Source organism: Sardina pilchardus, chromosome 9 (genome assembly GCF_963854185.1).
Source record: "Sardina pilchardus chromosome 9, fSarPil1.1, whole genome shotgun sequence".
NCBI classification, from domain to species: Eukaryota; Metazoa; Chordata; class Actinopteri; order Clupeiformes; family Clupeidae; genus Sardina; species Sardina pilchardus.
Genome location: NC_085002.1, coordinates 160,001 through 177,500, shown reverse-complemented (window position 1 = coordinate 177,500; position 17,500 = coordinate 160,001). Strand labels below are relative to the sequence as shown.

General features: G+C 45.6%; 3 protein-coding genes across 5 annotated transcripts in view; all 3 read left to right on the top strand.

Moving 5' to 3' along the window:
* Positions 1-10,924, top strand: part of adipor1a (adiponectin receptor 1a) — a 16,347-nt gene extending 5,423 nt beyond the window's left edge. The window contains exons 7-9 of the mRNA XM_062545169.1: positions 509-696; positions 7,696-7,889; positions 8,786-10,924. Coding sequence (XP_062401153.1) covers positions 509-696; positions 7,696-7,889; positions 8,786-8,914 — 511 coding nt within the window. The 3' untranslated portion in view covers positions 8,915-10,924. The remainder of the gene's footprint in view (positions 1-508; positions 697-7,695; positions 7,890-8,785) is intronic.
* Positions 10,925-11,588: 664 nt separating this feature from the next.
* Positions 11,589-13,458, top strand: rabif (RAB interacting factor). Its single transcript, XM_062545311.1, has 3 exons — positions 11,589-11,800; positions 12,098-12,269; positions 12,393-13,458. The coding sequence occupies exons 2-3, from the start codon at positions 12,117-12,119 to the stop codon at positions 12,639-12,641; spliced, it is 402 nt and encodes a 133-aa protein (XP_062401295.1). The 5' UTR covers positions 11,589-11,800; positions 12,098-12,116; the 3' UTR covers positions 12,642-13,458.
* A 1,936-nt stretch (positions 13,459-15,394) lies between these two features.
* Positions 15,395-17,500, top strand: part of kdm5ba (lysine demethylase 5Ba) — a 42,525-nt gene continuing 40,419 nt past the window's right edge. For all 3 annotated transcript variants that reach the window (XM_062545166.1, XM_062545167.1, XM_062545165.1), the window contains exon 1: positions 15,395-15,831. In XM_062545166.1, coding sequence (XP_062401150.1) covers positions 15,679-15,831 — 153 coding nt within the window. In that variant the 5' untranslated portion in view covers positions 15,395-15,678. The remainder of the gene's footprint in view (positions 15,832-17,500) is intronic.

Genomic DNA, 17,500 nt, shown 5'->3' with positions numbered 1-17,500 from the left:
ATATATATATATATATATATATATATATATATATGTATATATATATATAACATGCAAATGTTTTTTAAATCATACCAACAAAATCGCTGTGACCAAAAATTAACTTTTTTTTTTTACCTTGAATCTTGGAAAAAAAAATATTTGCCTACCTACCGACCCAACTTTTTTGGGGGGGGGCTGTTACTGCAAACAAAGATATTTTTAAGGATGGCCTGAGAGTGTGTGTGAGAGAGAATTTAGGGGTACTTTTCTAGACGCTCAAAGAGTGTGTGTGTGTGAGAGAGAGAGAGAGGGGGGGTGTGTGCTGGAAATATGTATGCTACCTCTCTGGACTTCTGTTCCTCCTCTGATTCCTTGTGTGTGTGTGTGTGTGTGTGTGTGTGTGTCTCTGTGTGTCTCTGTGTGTCTCTGTGTGTCTCTGTGTGTGTGTGTGTGTGTGTGTGTGTGTGTGTGTGTGTGTGTGTGCGTGCGTGCGTGCGTGCGTGCGTGCGTGTGTGTGTGTGTGCAGGTTGGACTACTCTGGCATAGCGCTGCTGATCATGGGCTCGTTTGTGCCGTGGCTGTACTACTCGTTCTACTGCTCGCCCCAGCCGCGGCTCATCTACCTCACCATCGTGTGTGTGCTCGGCATCGCCGCCATCGTGGTGGCCCAGTGGGACCGCTTCTCCACGCCACGCCACCGCCCCACTAGAGCAGGTACACACACACACACACACACACACACACACACACACACACACACACACACACACACACACACACACACACACACACACACACACACCACGCCACCGCCCCACTAGAGCGGGTACACACACACACACACACACACACACACACACACACACACACACACCACGCCACCGCCCCACTAGAGCGGGTACACACACACACACACACACACACACACACACACACACGCACACACCACGCCACCGCCCCACTAGAGCGGGTACACACACACACACACACACACACACACACGCACACACCACGCCACCGCCCCACTAGAGCGGGTACACACACACACACACACACACATGCACACACACACACACACACACACACACACACACACACACACACACACACCACGCCACCGCCCCACTAGAGCGGGTACACACACACACACACACGCACGCACGCACACGTACACACACACACACCACGCCACCGCCCCACTAGAGCGGGTACACACACACACACACACACACACACACACACACACACACGCACACACCACGCCACCGCCCCACTAGAGCGGGTACACACACACACACACACACACACACACACGCACACACCACGCCACCGCCCCACTAGAGCGGGTACACACACACACACACACACACATGCACACACACACACACACACACACACACACACACACACACACACACACACACACACCACGCCACCGCCCCACTAGAGCGGGTACACACACACACACACACGCACGCACGCACACGTACACACACACACACCACGCCACCGCCCCACTAGAGCGGGTACACACACACACACACACACACACACACACACACACACACATATATATGTGTCATGAATTGATGTGAAGTTGACAGTTCCACGTAGCTCTTTCAGGGTTAGTGCTGCTAATATACGGGCAAGCCGCGCGATGTCGATGCAGGATATGTGTGATGTAGAGTCCCTTGTAAGTGGCACAGCCGTTCAGGATATGTGTGATGTAGAGTCCCTTGTAAGTGGCACAGCCGTTCAGGATATGTGTGATGTAGAGTCCCTTGTAAGTGGCACAGCCGTTCAGGATATGTGTGATGTAGAGTCCCTTGTAAGCGGCACAGCCGTTCAGGATATGTGCCATGTGGAGTCCCTTGTAAGCGGCACAGCCGTTCAGGATATGTGTGATGTAGAGTCCCTTGTAAGTTCAGGATATGTGCCATGGTCTCTCTTTGCTGGTCACAATGTAACTTGCAGAACGGCTCATGTTGACTTGGACACCACACAGACAGATTGGCGCACACACACATATATATACACACACACACACGTGCGTGCGGTACGCCACCGCCCTACCAGAGCAGGTAAACACACACACACACACACACACACACACACACACACACACACACACTCACTCTCCATGCCATCTACTCATCAGAAATGGGACACACACACACATACACACCATGACGCCGGTATACACACACATACCACTACACCAGTCATGGTCAGAATAGGATTGATTGATCAATCAATCGATCGGTCACACACTCTGTTATTGTGCTCTGCTGGACAGTAGATCACACACATGTAGTGCACATTCCACTGTCTCCACAGCAACCTCCCTTACACATCATCTAGGACACGGTGACTGACCCCAGCCCTGCATTTGTGCACCCAGTACACACACACACACACACACACACACACACACACTCACACTCACACACACACACACACACACACACACACACTCACACTCACACTCACAGCGGCAGGCTTTGTGGTTGGAACCTGATCATAGTTATTGCCATGGACACCATTCATAGTGAATGAATACAGTCCAGCTCTGTGAATTATTGAGTGGCCACGGAGTGAGTGAGCACACACACAGCTCTACAGTGACCCCTACACACACACACACACACACACACACACGGCTCTACAGTGACCCCTACATACACACACACACACACACACACACACACACACACACACACACACGGCTCTACAGTGACCCCTACACACACACACACACACACACACACACACACACGGCTCTACAGTGACCCCTACATACACACACACACACACACGGCTCTACAGTGACCCCTACATACACACACACACACACACGGCTCTACAGTGACCCCTACATACACACACACACACACACGGCTCTACAGTGACCCCCCCCCACACACTCACACAAGCACACATACACACGGCTCTACAGTGACCCCTACATACACACACACACACACACACGGCTCTACAGTGACCTACAGATGCTCTATAGTGACCCCTACAGATGCTCTACAGTGACCCCTACAGATGCTCTATAGTGACCCCTACAGATGCTCTATGGTGACCCCTACAGATGCTCTATAGTGACCCCTACAGATGCTCTATGGTGACCTACAGATGCTCTATAGTGACCCCTACAGATGCTCTATAGTGACCCCTACAGATGCTCTATAGTGACCCCTACAGATGCTCTATAGTGACCTACAGATGCTCTATAGTGACCCCTACAGATGCTCTATAGTGACCCCTACAGATGCTCTATAGTGACCCCTACAGATGCTCTATAGTGACCCCTACAGATGCTCTATGGTGACCCCTACAGATGCTCTATAGTGACCCCTACAGATGCTCTATGGTGACCTACAGATGCTCTATAGTGACCCCTACAGATGCTCTATAGTGACCCCTACAGATGCTCTATAGTGACCCCTACAGATGCTCTATAGTGACCCCTACAGATGCTCTATAGTGACCCCTACATACGCTCTATAGTGACCCCTACAGATGCTCTATAGTGACCCCTACAGATGTTCTTTAGTGACCCCTACATACGCTCTATAGTGACCCCTACATACGCTCTATAGTGACCCCTACAGATGCTCTATAGTGACCCCTACAGATGCTCTATAGTGACCTACAGATGCTCTATAGTGACCCCTACAGATGCCCTACAGATGCTCTATAGTGACCCCTACAGATGCTCTATAGTGACCCCTACAGATGCTCTATAGTGACCCCTACAGATGCTCTATAGTGACCCCTACATACACACAGCTCTATAGTGACCCCTACAGATGCCCTACAGATGCTCTATAGTGACCCCTACAGATGCTCTATAGTGACCCCTACAGATGCTCTATAGTGACCCCTACAGATGCTCTAAAGTGACCCCTACAGATGTTCTTTAGTGACCCCTACATACGCTCACGGCTCTACAGTGACCCCTACAGATGCTCTATAGTGACCCCTACAGATGCTCTATAGTGACCCCTACAGATGCTCTATAGTGACCCCTACAGATGCTCTATAGTGACCCCTACAGATGCTCTATAGTGACCCCTACAGATGCTCTATAGTGACCTACAGATGCTCTATAGTGACCCCTACAGATGCTCTATAGTGACCCCTACAGATGCTCTATAGTGACCCCTGCAGATGCTCTATAGTGACAGATGCTCTATAGTGACCCCTACAGATGCTCTATAGCAGGGCTATTCAACTTCAGTACCAAGAGGGCCGAATGGAAAAATCACTGGGTTCTCGGGGGCCGCATAAAATAAGACGCCGCAAAATAATTGTATCCAACAATATTTGACAAAGTCAGAGCAAAATTCAGTTCAATTGAATTTTATACAGTGGCAATATCAGTAGCCTATGTCAACAAACACTGGAATAGAAACTAAGAACATAGCCTACTATCCATATCCATTAAAAAAAAGATAGGCTGCCACACAAACTACACTATTTGAAAACACCCAGGCTACCCATATTTCATACCTGATGTCTGGTAGCTGCCATATCATGTATCAGTGGGGACAATTGCACAGTGTTGACTTACAGTAACTAGCCTACTTCAAGATCATTAGGCTCATAGGTGCTTTAAACACACACAGCCTACAGCTCCAATCTCTCAAATATAATTAGCATTGAATTTAAAGGAAAAGTAATGCCAGCTCTGTCTCTGTTTATCTATTTCACGATTTCTTACCATCAAAGATTCTAAACGTCGAGCCTGCACAAATCACAAACAATAACATTCCCACGAGTGGAGTGAATATGGCTGTGTCTAAAGAAACGTCTAATTGACAATGAGAATCGTTAATTTTACCCTCTGCAACAAGTAGGCTACGAGACTTTCATGTTTATTGTGCAACGAATCTATCGCTGTAAGGAAGGAATATAAAGTCAAGAGGCAATTCTCTACAAACCACAGCTCCTTATCCACTAACTTTACCGAGGGCTCAGAGGAACGGAGAGGTATGATTGTAACATTGTTGATTTGCGCACACTCGAGGTGTAGAATCTTTGGCGGTAAGAAATCGTAATTTAATCAACATTTAATGATAACATTAAAACTAGTTACTCATTTGGAAATGTCAGTTTGTGTAGTGATGTGCTGTGTTCTCTGAGTGAAGATAACTGGAAGAATTAGTCTGGTCAATAGGGGCGGGCCGACATAAGATCTATGCTCACCCATCAAAGCGAGTTCATTCTCATGACAAGACACGCGGGCCACAGGAAATTTTAACCGGGCCACATCTGGCCCGCGGGCCGCTAGTTGAATAGGCCTGCTCTATAGTGACCCCTACAGATGCTCTATAGTGACCCCCACAGATGCTCTACAGTGACCCCTACAGATGCTCTACAGTGACCCCTACAGATGCTCTATAGTGACCTACAGATGATCTATAGTGACCCCTACATACGCTCACGGCTCTATAGTGGCCCGTACAGATGCTCTATAGTGACCCCTACAGATGCTCTATAGTGACCCCTACAGATGATCTATAGTGACCCCTACATACGCTCACGGCTCTATAGTGGCCCGTACAGATGCTCTATAGTGACCTCTACAGATGCTCTACAATGACCCCTACAGATGCTCTATAGTGACCCCTACAGATGCTCTATAGTGACCCATCTGTTGCCGTATTCTAGGCTCTTTTCGGTAAGTCAGGTGCCGTTTTAGGGGACGTGATCTTTCCTTTAACAGCAGCCTGTGGCTATGAGCCGTACATACATACTGTTTACACGTTATGATGCGTACATACATACTGTTTACACGTTATGATGCGTACAGACTAGGGCTGGGCAACGATTAAAAAATGTAATCGCGATTGATCGCATGATTTCCCTGATTAATCATGATTAATCGCATTATTATACGCAAAACTCAATAATGAATTCAAAAGTAATATATAGCACATTTCTATTTTAAATGTGCTGCCATATGAACGCAAGTGCCATAACATTTAACATCAGCATTTTGTTTATACAGTAGCCTAGCAGTTAAATAAATGATTTAGTATAAATCTCAACTTACACAATGTAATCAAAACAAATACAACGTTTTATTGTTTGTTTATTTAACAAAAAAAGCTTATTGTACACACACTTTTTTGGTAAAACCTTTAACAGTGCGTGTAGTCAGATATTTCCATAATACTTGTTTTAATAAGCCTAGCCTGGTATAATGTCAAAATTATTTTTTAGGGGTGGGTGATATGGGCAAAAAGTAATATCTTGATATTTTTTGTGATTTTGACGATAACGATAATAGGCGATATCCTTTAAAAAAATGTTTTTTAAAAGTCTGAGTTACTTTACAGCTCATTATTTCTCAGTAGCATCAATACTATTATAATCAATTACCAACCTGTGACTTTTTAACCAAATCAACCAATGCATTGTCACTCTATGACACATTTGTAATTCTACCCCCACTTGTGTGTGTGGTAATGATGAAGCTACATTAGAATAGATGGATATAGAGATCGCTAAGACATGTGACCAAAGTCATCAAAACACAAAGAATTATGGGTAGGTTTGGCTCGCCTGATGCCAGCCCATGTAAACTAGTGGGTCTGGGTCTATGATCTGGCATGATAATAATGAAAACTAAGCGTGAAAAAATTGTGTGAAAAACAGTTATAATCTCGCGCTTCCTTAGTGCTGCTATCCAAGCCATTCCTCGCCTTTTTGTCACCTCTGAAACATGACGTATACTATTATTTTTCCACGCTGGAAAACTATAAAAGATAAGCTTCATGTTACTCTATTGAATTTTATAACACAGCAGGTAAACGGCATTTCGACAACTGCACTTCGTTGTTCCCGCACGTCAGTAAAACAACTTAATTTTGGGCCACCTATTCCCAAAATGCGTTGCGTTTTACGTCACGTTCTCAATCTCTATAGGGCTAACCAATTTCCCAAGGGAAACTCTGATGCTGAAATTCTTTTCAAACTTTTACTGTAAAACTAAGCAGAACAACAGAGTACATTTCAGTTATTTCCTTCAATGTTTTGTTAGAGTTTTGTTACAGCTTGGGCTACATAGGAAGATGTCTTTGTTTACAGCTGAATATTAAAATACTCAAGGCTAATGTTTTCTTTCCATACAACAATGTTACCGTGTAGGAAAAAATCACTGTTTAACTTATCAATGCCACTTGAACAAAGTAGCCGCAAAATCAGCGCAAAACATAAACATTAGGCGTGCGTGCACCGTGTACATGTGACTTGCTCTTGCACTGCTGCAGCCAGTGGCTTCTCTCACTTCTGTTGCACATCTCCTAATTTTGTGAATGTAGGCTATGGAATTTCAATGCGTGATGAGACGCCTGTGACCATAAAACAATTATCGGCGTTAATTGATTGATGAGTTAACGTGATATTAACGCGTGAACGTGCCCAGCCCTAGTACAGACATACTGTCTAGGAGTAATGATGCGTATAGACATACTGCCTACAAGCCAGACTACTTTATAACATGACATGCAGATGAACATCAGTTACAAGTGTCAGCCATTGCTGTAGAAGTGTGGATTAAATTGAAGATATTTTGAATAAGATTCAGCGTATGTCTATCGGAGAAGTGAAGTTGATCTTGTATAGACGCATAGACTCAAACGCAAGACTGACATGGTGTGTGTGTGTGTGTGTGTGTGTGTGTTTTGTCCACAGGAGTGTTCATGGGCCTGGGTCTGAGTGGCATAGTTCCCACGATGCACTTCACCATCGAGGAGGGCTTTGTGAAGGCCACGACGGTGGGCCAGATGGGCTGGTTCTACCTGATGGGGGCCATGTACATCACCGGCGCCGGCCTCTACGCCGCACGCATCCCCGAGCGCTACTTCCCCGGGAAGTGCGACATCCTGGTAAGTCTCCCACACACACACACACACACACACACACTCCAACACATACACTCCCACACACACACACACACACACACACTCCAACACTCCCACACACACACACACACCAACACCCTTCACTGGCATCACAAATCTGAGCTCATAAAATCCTCAGTCTGAAGGTTTTTGATCAATGGGAGCGCTCTTACTGATCAGCGTAGACATGATGCCTAAGGAATCAGCTGCTCCTGTGAGGGAGACTGGGTGGAGGAGAGGAGAGGAGGAGAGGGGGGGGAGAGGAGAGGAGAGGAGAGGAGGAGGGGGGGAGAGGGGGAGAGGAGGAGAGGAGAGGAGAGGACGGGGGGAGAGGAAAGGAGGAGAGGAGAGGAGAGGAGAGGGGTGGCTGGTAGAGGAGGAGGAGAGGAGGGGAGGGGAGTGGTTGGAGGAGAGGAGGAGAGGGGTGGCTGGTAGAGGAGGAAGAGAGGAGGGGAGGGGAGTGGTTGGAGGAGAGGAGGAGAGGAGAGGGGTGAAAGCATGTCCAGATCTCCTGCTGAATATGTGTGATGTGATGTGTTGGTATGTTTCACTCGTCTAATTCAGTGCCTCCTCTCCTCTCTCTTCCTCTCCTCCACCCTCTTCTCTCTCCTCTCCTCTCTCCTCTCTTCTTCTCTCCTCTTCTCCTCTCCTCCATACTTCCTCTCTTCTTCTCTCCTCTTCTCCTCTCCTCCATACTTCCTCTTTATCTTTCTCCTCCTCCTCTCCTCTCTTCTCCTCTCCTCTTCTCCTCTCCTCCATACTTCCTCTTTATCTTTCTCCTCCTCCTCTCCTCTCTTCTCCTCTCCTCTTCTCCTCTCCTCCATACTTCCTCTTTATCTTTCTCCTCCTCTCCTCCTCTCCTCCTCTCCTCTGCTGTGTAGTTCCACTCTCACCAGATCTTCCATGTGCTGGTGGTGGCGGCGGCCTTCATCCACTTCTACGGCGTCTCCAACCTGCAGGAGTTCCGCTACGGCCTGGAGGGCGGCTGCACCGACGACACTCTGCTCTGAAACGCAACACGCTCACACACACACACACCCACACACATACACACACACATACACACACACACCTCTCCCTCCTCCTCAGAAATGTGCTGCTGGATAAATGAATAGGTCATGACCTCTCCTCTCTTTCTCCCTCTCTGCACTCTGCACTCCCTCTCTCCCTCTCTCCTCTCCTCTCTGCTCTCCATCCTCCCGGCCTCTTGGGTTGTTTAGTGTGGAGCTGCTGGACCTCCAGGTGGGGCGATGCTGCAGCAGCACGCTCTGGTGAGCCCAGTTGAAGGGGTCAGCTGTAGTGGGTGGGTGGGGTTATCTCTCTCGGGTAAGTTGGGTTATCTCTCTCGGGTTAGTTGGGTTATCTCTCTCGGGTAAGTTGGATTCAAGGGGTTAGCGATGAGGGATAGCATCTCTCATCTCTTTATCATAAGCTGGATTGAGGGGGTTAGCTGTAGCGGGTGGGGTTAGCATCTGATGCTAAGAGGTTAGCCGCTGATTAACCTCTCTGGTCAGTTGGGTTAGCATCTGATGCTAAGAGGTTAGCCGCTGATTAACCTCTCTGGTCAATTGGGTTAGCATCTGATGCTAAGAGGTTAGCCGCTGATTAACCTCTCTGGTCAATTGGGTTAGCATCTGATGCTAAGAGGTTAGCCGCTGATTAACCTCTCTGGTCAATTGGGTTAGCATCTGATGCTAAGAGGTTAGCCGCTGATTAACCTCTCTGGTCAATTGGGTAAATGGGTTTCCTCAGCGGTATTAGCACCTGACTCTTAACACACACACTCCTCACCCAAAACAGTGGCGACTATTTCAATCTTTCTACACACACTCCTCACCCAAAACAGTGTTGACTATTTCAAACGCTTCTTCTTCAGTCCGGCCCAAGAGGGCTTCCCTCACAGACAGCAGAGGATGCTGGGACGCATACGGCCCTAGTCTGGTCCGGACCAGAACCGGCCTCTTTCTGGGCTGGGGAGGAAGTGAGGGCATTGCCTCCGCCATCTGGCCCGTCACACGATTGGCTAATCCTCAGACAGGGCATCCAATCCGTGAACACGTAAACGATGTGTTGTTTTTTCTAAGCAGACTGGGAACGCACAAAGGGTGTGATGGTGGGTAGAATAACCAGGTCAAAGGTCAAACCCACTCTCGAGGTTCCACTGGTATCCGGAGCGTTCTCCGTGAGGTCGACCTCAGAACTCAAGGTCAAGCTGGTGCACCTTCCGGTGGCATCACTCCAGACGAGAGCAGACAGTGCAGCGCCAGGCCGCCTGCACCATAGATATAGAAAGCTCTATATGTCTATACCATAGATATATATATATGTCTATGGCCTGCACCATAGATATGTAAAGCTCTATGTGTCTATACCATAGATATGTCTATGGCCTGCACCATAGATATAGAAAGCTCTATATGTCTATACCGTAGATATATAGACCATAGATATGTAAAGCTTTATGTGTCTATGGCCTGCACCACGTGTACAATATAGATATAGAAAGCGTTATATGTCTATGGCCTGCACTACGTGTACAATATAGATATATAAAGCTTCATATGTCTATGGCCTGCACTACGTGTACAATATATATATATAAAGCTTTATATGTCTATGGCCTGCACCACGTGTACAATATAGATATATAAAGCGTTATATGTCTATGGCCTGCACTACGTGTACAATACTCCTCTAGTATTCCTGTGCCTTAGGCCACTGGAAATAGTTTTAAATAGTTTTGGGCCAACACTGCAGTCTAGTGAACTTAGGGTCTTGCATATAAATATTCTTTTTTTCTTACTCCAATCCAGTCACTAGTGAATGAATGTTGACCTCCATCAAACTGCTGTATATGGCCACTAGTGTTAGCTCTCTTTTCAATAAGCTTACTTTATGTGGCGTTATTTCAAAGACTAAAACAATCTGTGTATTCATTTCTTGTTATGTGTAGACAAGTGGTAAATCAAACATTTCACTGAAATTGTGAAGATTAAAATAAATATTTATGAATGATAAAATTTGAGCCGTGTCAGTATTATATTCCTTTGTTTTATTTGAATGCACTTTTAGATAGATAGATAGATAGATAGATACTTTATTGATCCCCAATGGGAAATTCAAGTATTTTTATATCACATCTGCTTAGTAATTTCACCGGTGCCTCTTCACCAGTACGAGTTGAGTCGAATTACATGAAACACACCACGAGTTCTGCTCCGTGTGGTGAGAGGAGCGCGGTGCTGCTCTATGGCATGCTCGGTTTTAAAGCCAGCTGTTCCGCTCTCTCCCCGGGCCGCTGGACGATATGGATTTCTCCACGCCGGCCGTAATGGTCGACCCGCGGACCCCTCCAGCGGTGACCCACATACGGGCTCGGAGGCAGACCAGGGTCCCGGCAACCGGAGGCCGGTGCTGTGATTGATGAACGGTTAAATAAGCTAGTGTGCCAATAATGCCCACTTACACCCCGACAGACTGGATTCATTTTCATACTCAGGTGTGGAGGGGGGGGATGTTTTTTTTCTACCCTGTAACTTGTTTCAGTATGAAATAAAATGTTCAAACGCTGCCCTAGTCATTAAAACACCAACTACCGGTATGTATAGAAATGATTTTTCCTCATGAATCCCATGATGGAGGCCGGAACTTTACATCGCTGATTTGTTTCCAGACGGTTCTTCAGTCTTGTTGAACAATTGACCAAATCGATCGCCTACCGCCCATAGACCTAAAAGACTGGACTTGTGCACGCGGATTTCCCTCTGGTGGTGTATGGCTTTGGTATACTTTGGAAGCATCTCCTTTCGTATTTGCAAGCCTTTTGCAATCATCTCTACTCTACCATACAAAGTAATGCGATTGTAGCTGGCAACATCGTTATACACAACGTGGAGGTGTGTTCGTTGACCGGTTTCTGTGCACTCGCACTAGCATATCGTTAGCTATGCTACACGAGTAGCGTTTGCTTATATTCCGTCTTGAGTGTTTGACAGCCCTAATGCAAGAAACCTTTTCTTGCCGACAAGTCCAATTCTAAATTGATTTTGAACTGAAGCTCGCTAAAGGGATTTGTCAGTGGATTAATAGATAACCACGCGTATGACAAACTAGCTGACGTAGATCATTTAGAAGTTAGCTAGCGAGAATTTTGGTCGTGTATGTGTACATTACATCTGCTGTCTAACCGTTAGAACAACGACAGCTCACACTATGGATCAAGAAAGTCAGGATTCTCCGTCGGGACCGTGCGTGGACCGCGCAACACTTGTGTCTGAGGACGGGAAGAACATCAAATCGGTATTGTGCCAACGATGCGGTTCAAAAGTGCTGTGCCCAGGATCTGCACAGTTCGCAGAGAAGGAGGTATAGACAACAACTAAGTCACAAAATAGGCCAAATGGATTTGGTTTCTGTCTTTTCTCTACAGTTTATAAGTTCTGACGGGTCATGTTGACATTATCGATATTTTCTTGTATCCTCCTTCAGCTATTTCTCCCCTCCATGCGGAAGAAGACCAGTATTACCCAGTCAGAGGGCTCAGTGGACGGGGACACGCTGACAGCTCATTGGGTGGTCGATGACATGTACACCTTCGAGAACGTAGGCTTCACCAAGGACGTGGGGAGAATAAAGTACCTCATTTGTGCAGACTGTGAAATCGGACCCATCGGCTGGCACTGTTTAGATGACAAGAAGAGCTTCTATGTGGCCCTGGAGAGGGTGAACCATGCCTGAGGTGGGGGTTGGACCCCCCCCGGTGGGGTGTCGCCATTTCTTTGGGACCTAGAGATGGAGCCTTTGCCCAGTCAGCAGCCCAGCTCAGGATGTATGTGTCTGCCCTGGCTGCATCCACACGGTGCTTCGTCTCTCTATGAGCAGCTGGCTGGCTTTGTAATACTGTAATGTTGTCATACATATCGATTATTAATCTGCATTCCCAGCCAGCTGTGTGCAAGTGCTGATGTGTTTCTTCTGTCTTTTTCTCAATTTTAATCTCTAAGGACGTTTCCATGGTCCTGTTTTGGTTATGTGGTGTCGTTTGTATCAGCAGTTGCCTCATAAGATGAAAATGTGATGCCGTTGGGTTGAGGTTTAATGACCCTGTGATCTCACCTGGAGAAACGTATAATATATAACCCTGTTACTCATCCAGTCAGTCATTAACCTTGACCCTCTATGGCATTTACAGTGGCAGAAGGATCTCATTTTGTCAGTTACTGGCTGCCAATCTTTTCCTTTAGTCAGACTCACTTAACATAAATCTATAACGCACTTTCCATAACTTTTAACTCCTTGAAATAAAAGATGTGCTTAAAATGCATAGTGGTCCCTGGGTGGTGTGGAATTCTACATGCATGGGTAACTACACGTTGGTAAAGGAGTGGATCAAGAGTGCTAACATGCACATACCACAGGTGTTTGCTTATTTAGTCCAATCAATAGACGACATGGCGCTCGCCTCTCGACAACCGAACGGATCTTTAGACTGCTGGACACGGTGAAGGGCTATAGAGGGCAAGCTAGGGCAGAGCAGTGAAACGCCAAAGCAAGTCATACACGGGAGGAGTCTCCATCTCCAACACCAGCAGCCTAAAGGGGGTGGAGGGGATAGCCATACACGGGAGGAGTCTAGAGGTGGTGGAGGTGATGGCTGTAAAGGGGGTGGAGGTGATGGCTGTGAAGGTAGTGGAGGTGATGGCTGTGAAGGTGGTGGAGGTGGTGGCTGTTGTGAGAATACAATACTCCTAGTTCTGCCCACTGATGTACTGTAATGCCATCCTGCGTGATTGTTGAACTGAAGAGTGGCTATTCTTGGTCCTGTTTTTCTCTGAGAGTCAAGCTCCCATATTTGCTCATTTGCCCAGAACTATTTTATACAGCATATCAGAATCAGTTTTGATTGGCTAAGTATACTTACACATACAAGGAATTTGACTTCAGTATTTGTTAAAACTCTGTACATTTACCAAGTATATGCATATGGCCCAGCCCTTAACCAATCAAAACCACTGCAATGGACACCACCAAAACAAGCATAGTTAAACATTACCATCAAATACTAGACTGTAGGCATAGTCTGTGGAATAATCTTTCATCAGATAGAATGGGGAAATTAGTTCGATATTTACCTAACATGTCTAAACCACCTGCATAACATCACAACAGGAACTTGATTCATTTGTATCTATTCGACGTATCCTCACCAGTAGTTCTAACGCACTAAAGAAGACTTCCAGTGAAATGTTTTTCGTGCACATGGTCATTGATTTTTGAGTTGCTCATTGTTTTATTTGTTGATTTCTTTATTTAACTATGTATTCATGGATTGCAGAGTTCGCCTTCCTCCACTCGCCTCAGCATGGTGATGTTTTGGGAGCACCTGCGCGCAGGTTGAATGGCCCCGTTTGCATGCTGACGTGTGGTACGTGCTGACAAGCTGGGCGTGAATGGAATGATGCGGTAGCAGGCTAAGCTGACACAGAAGCAATATCGCCACCGAGAGCTGAAACATGAAAAATGCAAACCACTTCGGCAAGCATCTGTGCCCCCGGAAAACGTTATAGTAATGCTCTCAAAGCGGAATCTTTGTGTTATTTTTTCTGAAGTTTGTGTTTGTTTCAAATTACATCGTTGACATCTCAGACGTTCGTTTAGCACGGTAACTTTGACCATGTTTTGGCTTCAACGCGTTTCAACCTTTCACGGTCTATGGTTTCAACCATGCCTGCAGTTGTGGGCACTCTTGCATGTAGCTTTTGCAACAATGATGCGAAAACCTAGTGACGGCTACTAGTTCCTTCTTTGTAGCCTACCTCTGACGTGTCGTGAGCTGTTTGTTCTATGGCCAGGCTGAGCTTGCATAGCCTAGCCCACGTAGCCTAACCAAAGCTATATTCGTACGATTTCTGAAAAGAAGAAACCTTTTAGTTTGATTATTTTTGTTCCTGCATTCTAATGAGTGGTTCAACAAATGACACTTGGCCTTAAGTATTCCCCGATCACCCAGTGGGCCAATTCTCGAGATATTTCGTCAACTAAAGACTATCAAGCGTCTATTTAAAAAAGTAGTTCCGGTCGTCATGAAGCTATCAGCTGTACTTTATTAATGCGCATAAGTAAATCACCATGGACCATCTTTCAGTGAGAAATAAATAAATAATCCAGAGGGGGAAAAAAGTAATTGCTAATGAAATCGCACATTAGGTAATTCGACTGTGAACTAAAAACGGATAAAACTGTTGCCAGGGAAATTTGTCGAATTCTTTAAATATTTCACAATCATGTCACCAGTTGCATTTGAATGATCAAGTTTAAAGTACTTCTGAGTAATGGGAGACTACTATGGAATAATCTGATTTGCAATGCATTTGATAGTTAGTTCTGTCAACTTCTGAAGTGGACTAAGCTAACATCAGTCTGTCTGAATGAATGGTCGGATGGTTAGAGAAATTGTGTTATTATTTTTACATTGACAAATGATGAGGACATTTAAATGTCATATTCATTATTTGGAGAAACAGTGAGCAATAAAAGCATTTCACGAACCTTCAATGGTCTCTATATTCTCTGGCGGAAGATACCCTACTCACATCGACAATCCTGTCGTGCGTGTCCGTTGCCAAAGTGAATGAGGATGTTGGCTAGCTAATTGCTGGAGTTCAGGTGAAAGGAGTTTCTGTTGAGCGACTGACACAAAACTAAAGAACCGACATATTAGCTTGACAACTTATTAAAGCAAGTACATGTCACTATTCGGAAAAACATAACGACGATGACCCAACCTCGGCCAAACGAGTTCATTCCTCCACCGGAGTGTCCTGTCTTTGAGCCCAGTTGGGAGGAATTTGCCGACCCATTTGCGTTTATCAACAAAATACGACCAATAGCTGAGAAAACTGGTATCTGCAAAGTCCGACCGCCACAGGTATGTGTAACGCTTATTTTGACCAATGTTACAACATTCACGTCAATTTAATGCATATTTCTCAATGATATGCTGATAAGAGTTAGGTTAAAACACTTCTGTTAAAAGACAGGTTTTTCAACATGGCGGATTGCGGCTCGAGTGGCTGAAGCTAGCTAGTCAAGTAACGTTAACGGCGTGTGCGCGTGTGTTTGTGTGTGTACGCTCAACGTGAAAAGCTTACAGTAACGTTCTTCTCCCGTACTCAGGTGGCCGAGTTAGGCTCGGCTTTTAGATTAGTATTTTAAATTTAGCTATTACAAATCCACATCTTAATGTAAGTTTTAATCAGCTGAAATTGGGAAATGCAAATTATTTATTTTGGAACATTAACTGTATATTTATAAACGAAATTTAGCTGAAGATGTGGAATAAAGCATCGTTCTAGTATTCTGTTTGATCTGAACTGATGTCAAAGCCAGCATTATGTTTTTAGTTTTTCCTTTCTGTTGCTTGTTTCTCTGCTCCTTTAGTGGTGTTCTAACGTTAACTGCAAGTTAGCTAGTTTAACGTTATCGATAAGTGACGTTAGGGCACTTGATGACTTGCCATCTCCTTTTTTAAGTATTTGAGAAATCAAAGTAAGTAATTACAAGGCCAAAACAAAAACAAACGACCCCCCAAAATGGATACATTGGCGTATGGCACACTATTATGTAAGTGTGTGTGTACGTTGTGTGTATCTCTGTGTGTAGTCAGTTGATGGAGGATGTCGCGCCCATCTCCATAATTATGAAGATGCGCTGGTGTCAGTAACTATATTCTTTTAGTCATTTGGTCCGGGGCCTGCTCGCATTCTTAGCGAGATTTCCACGACCTGTACTTCGACGAAAGTAAATAAAGTCACGGAAACACTCGTGTGGTGCCGAAAAGGTTGTTGGGGTTGATGGCGCTTGGGCACTTCCTGAAAGCCTCCTTGTTCACTGTGCGGCCATTACTGTTGTATAGTTAGACGACCACGAAGAGAAAACAAACTTATCACTTCCAGCCCACTGAACCTCATTAGTTTTGAGAAAATTAATGAAGAGTAACGTCTGTTCTTCAGTGGAAATGCCCAGCTATTCTCCACGATGCCCTGTTTGCACACCCAGAGTAATATTGTCACATCATTACTCCGATACTACACAACACAAGTATTACCACCATATAGTCGACATTTCGGGAATGGTGTATGCTGAAGTGACAAGACTGTCCGGTTCGAGTATAACCAGGTGCTTTTCCTTCTAAATGTACAGTGCTTAGTGCTTTCAGTGCGGAGATGGGCGCCCTTTTCGATCAGTGTTCTTGTTTATTTGCAAGACAAAGAGGGTGTTAACGGTTCTTCTCAGTCAAACATCAAGTGGAAATGGTCAACCTATGGTTAAAGAAATGTGTCCTTGCGATATAGAGTAGGAGGCTGAACCAAAGTCTGGTGGCTGTTAATCTGACTAGCCCAAACATCGCTATGATTTAGTGCGTAGTGGAAGGACGGCCATATGCTTTTGTGTTGTAAACATTGTTTTGTGGTGAGCCGTGATGAAACCGCTGCCTCTTGATATGAGCGCGACATGGGGAAGCACTTCTGCAGAGACGGATAGACTGCACGCGCTAACGCCTGCACTGTAGGCACATGCAACAGCAGACGTGGGGC

Coding starts and splice junctions, on each gene's coding strand:
- rabif (XM_062545311.1), top strand. CDS start 12,117: ATGGATCAAGAAAGTCAGGATTCTCCGTCGGGACCGTGCGTGGACCGC. Junction 12,270..12,392: donor CACAGTTCGCAGAGAAGGAG/GTATAGACAACA, acceptor ATCCTCCTTCAG/CTATTTCTCCCCTCCATGCG.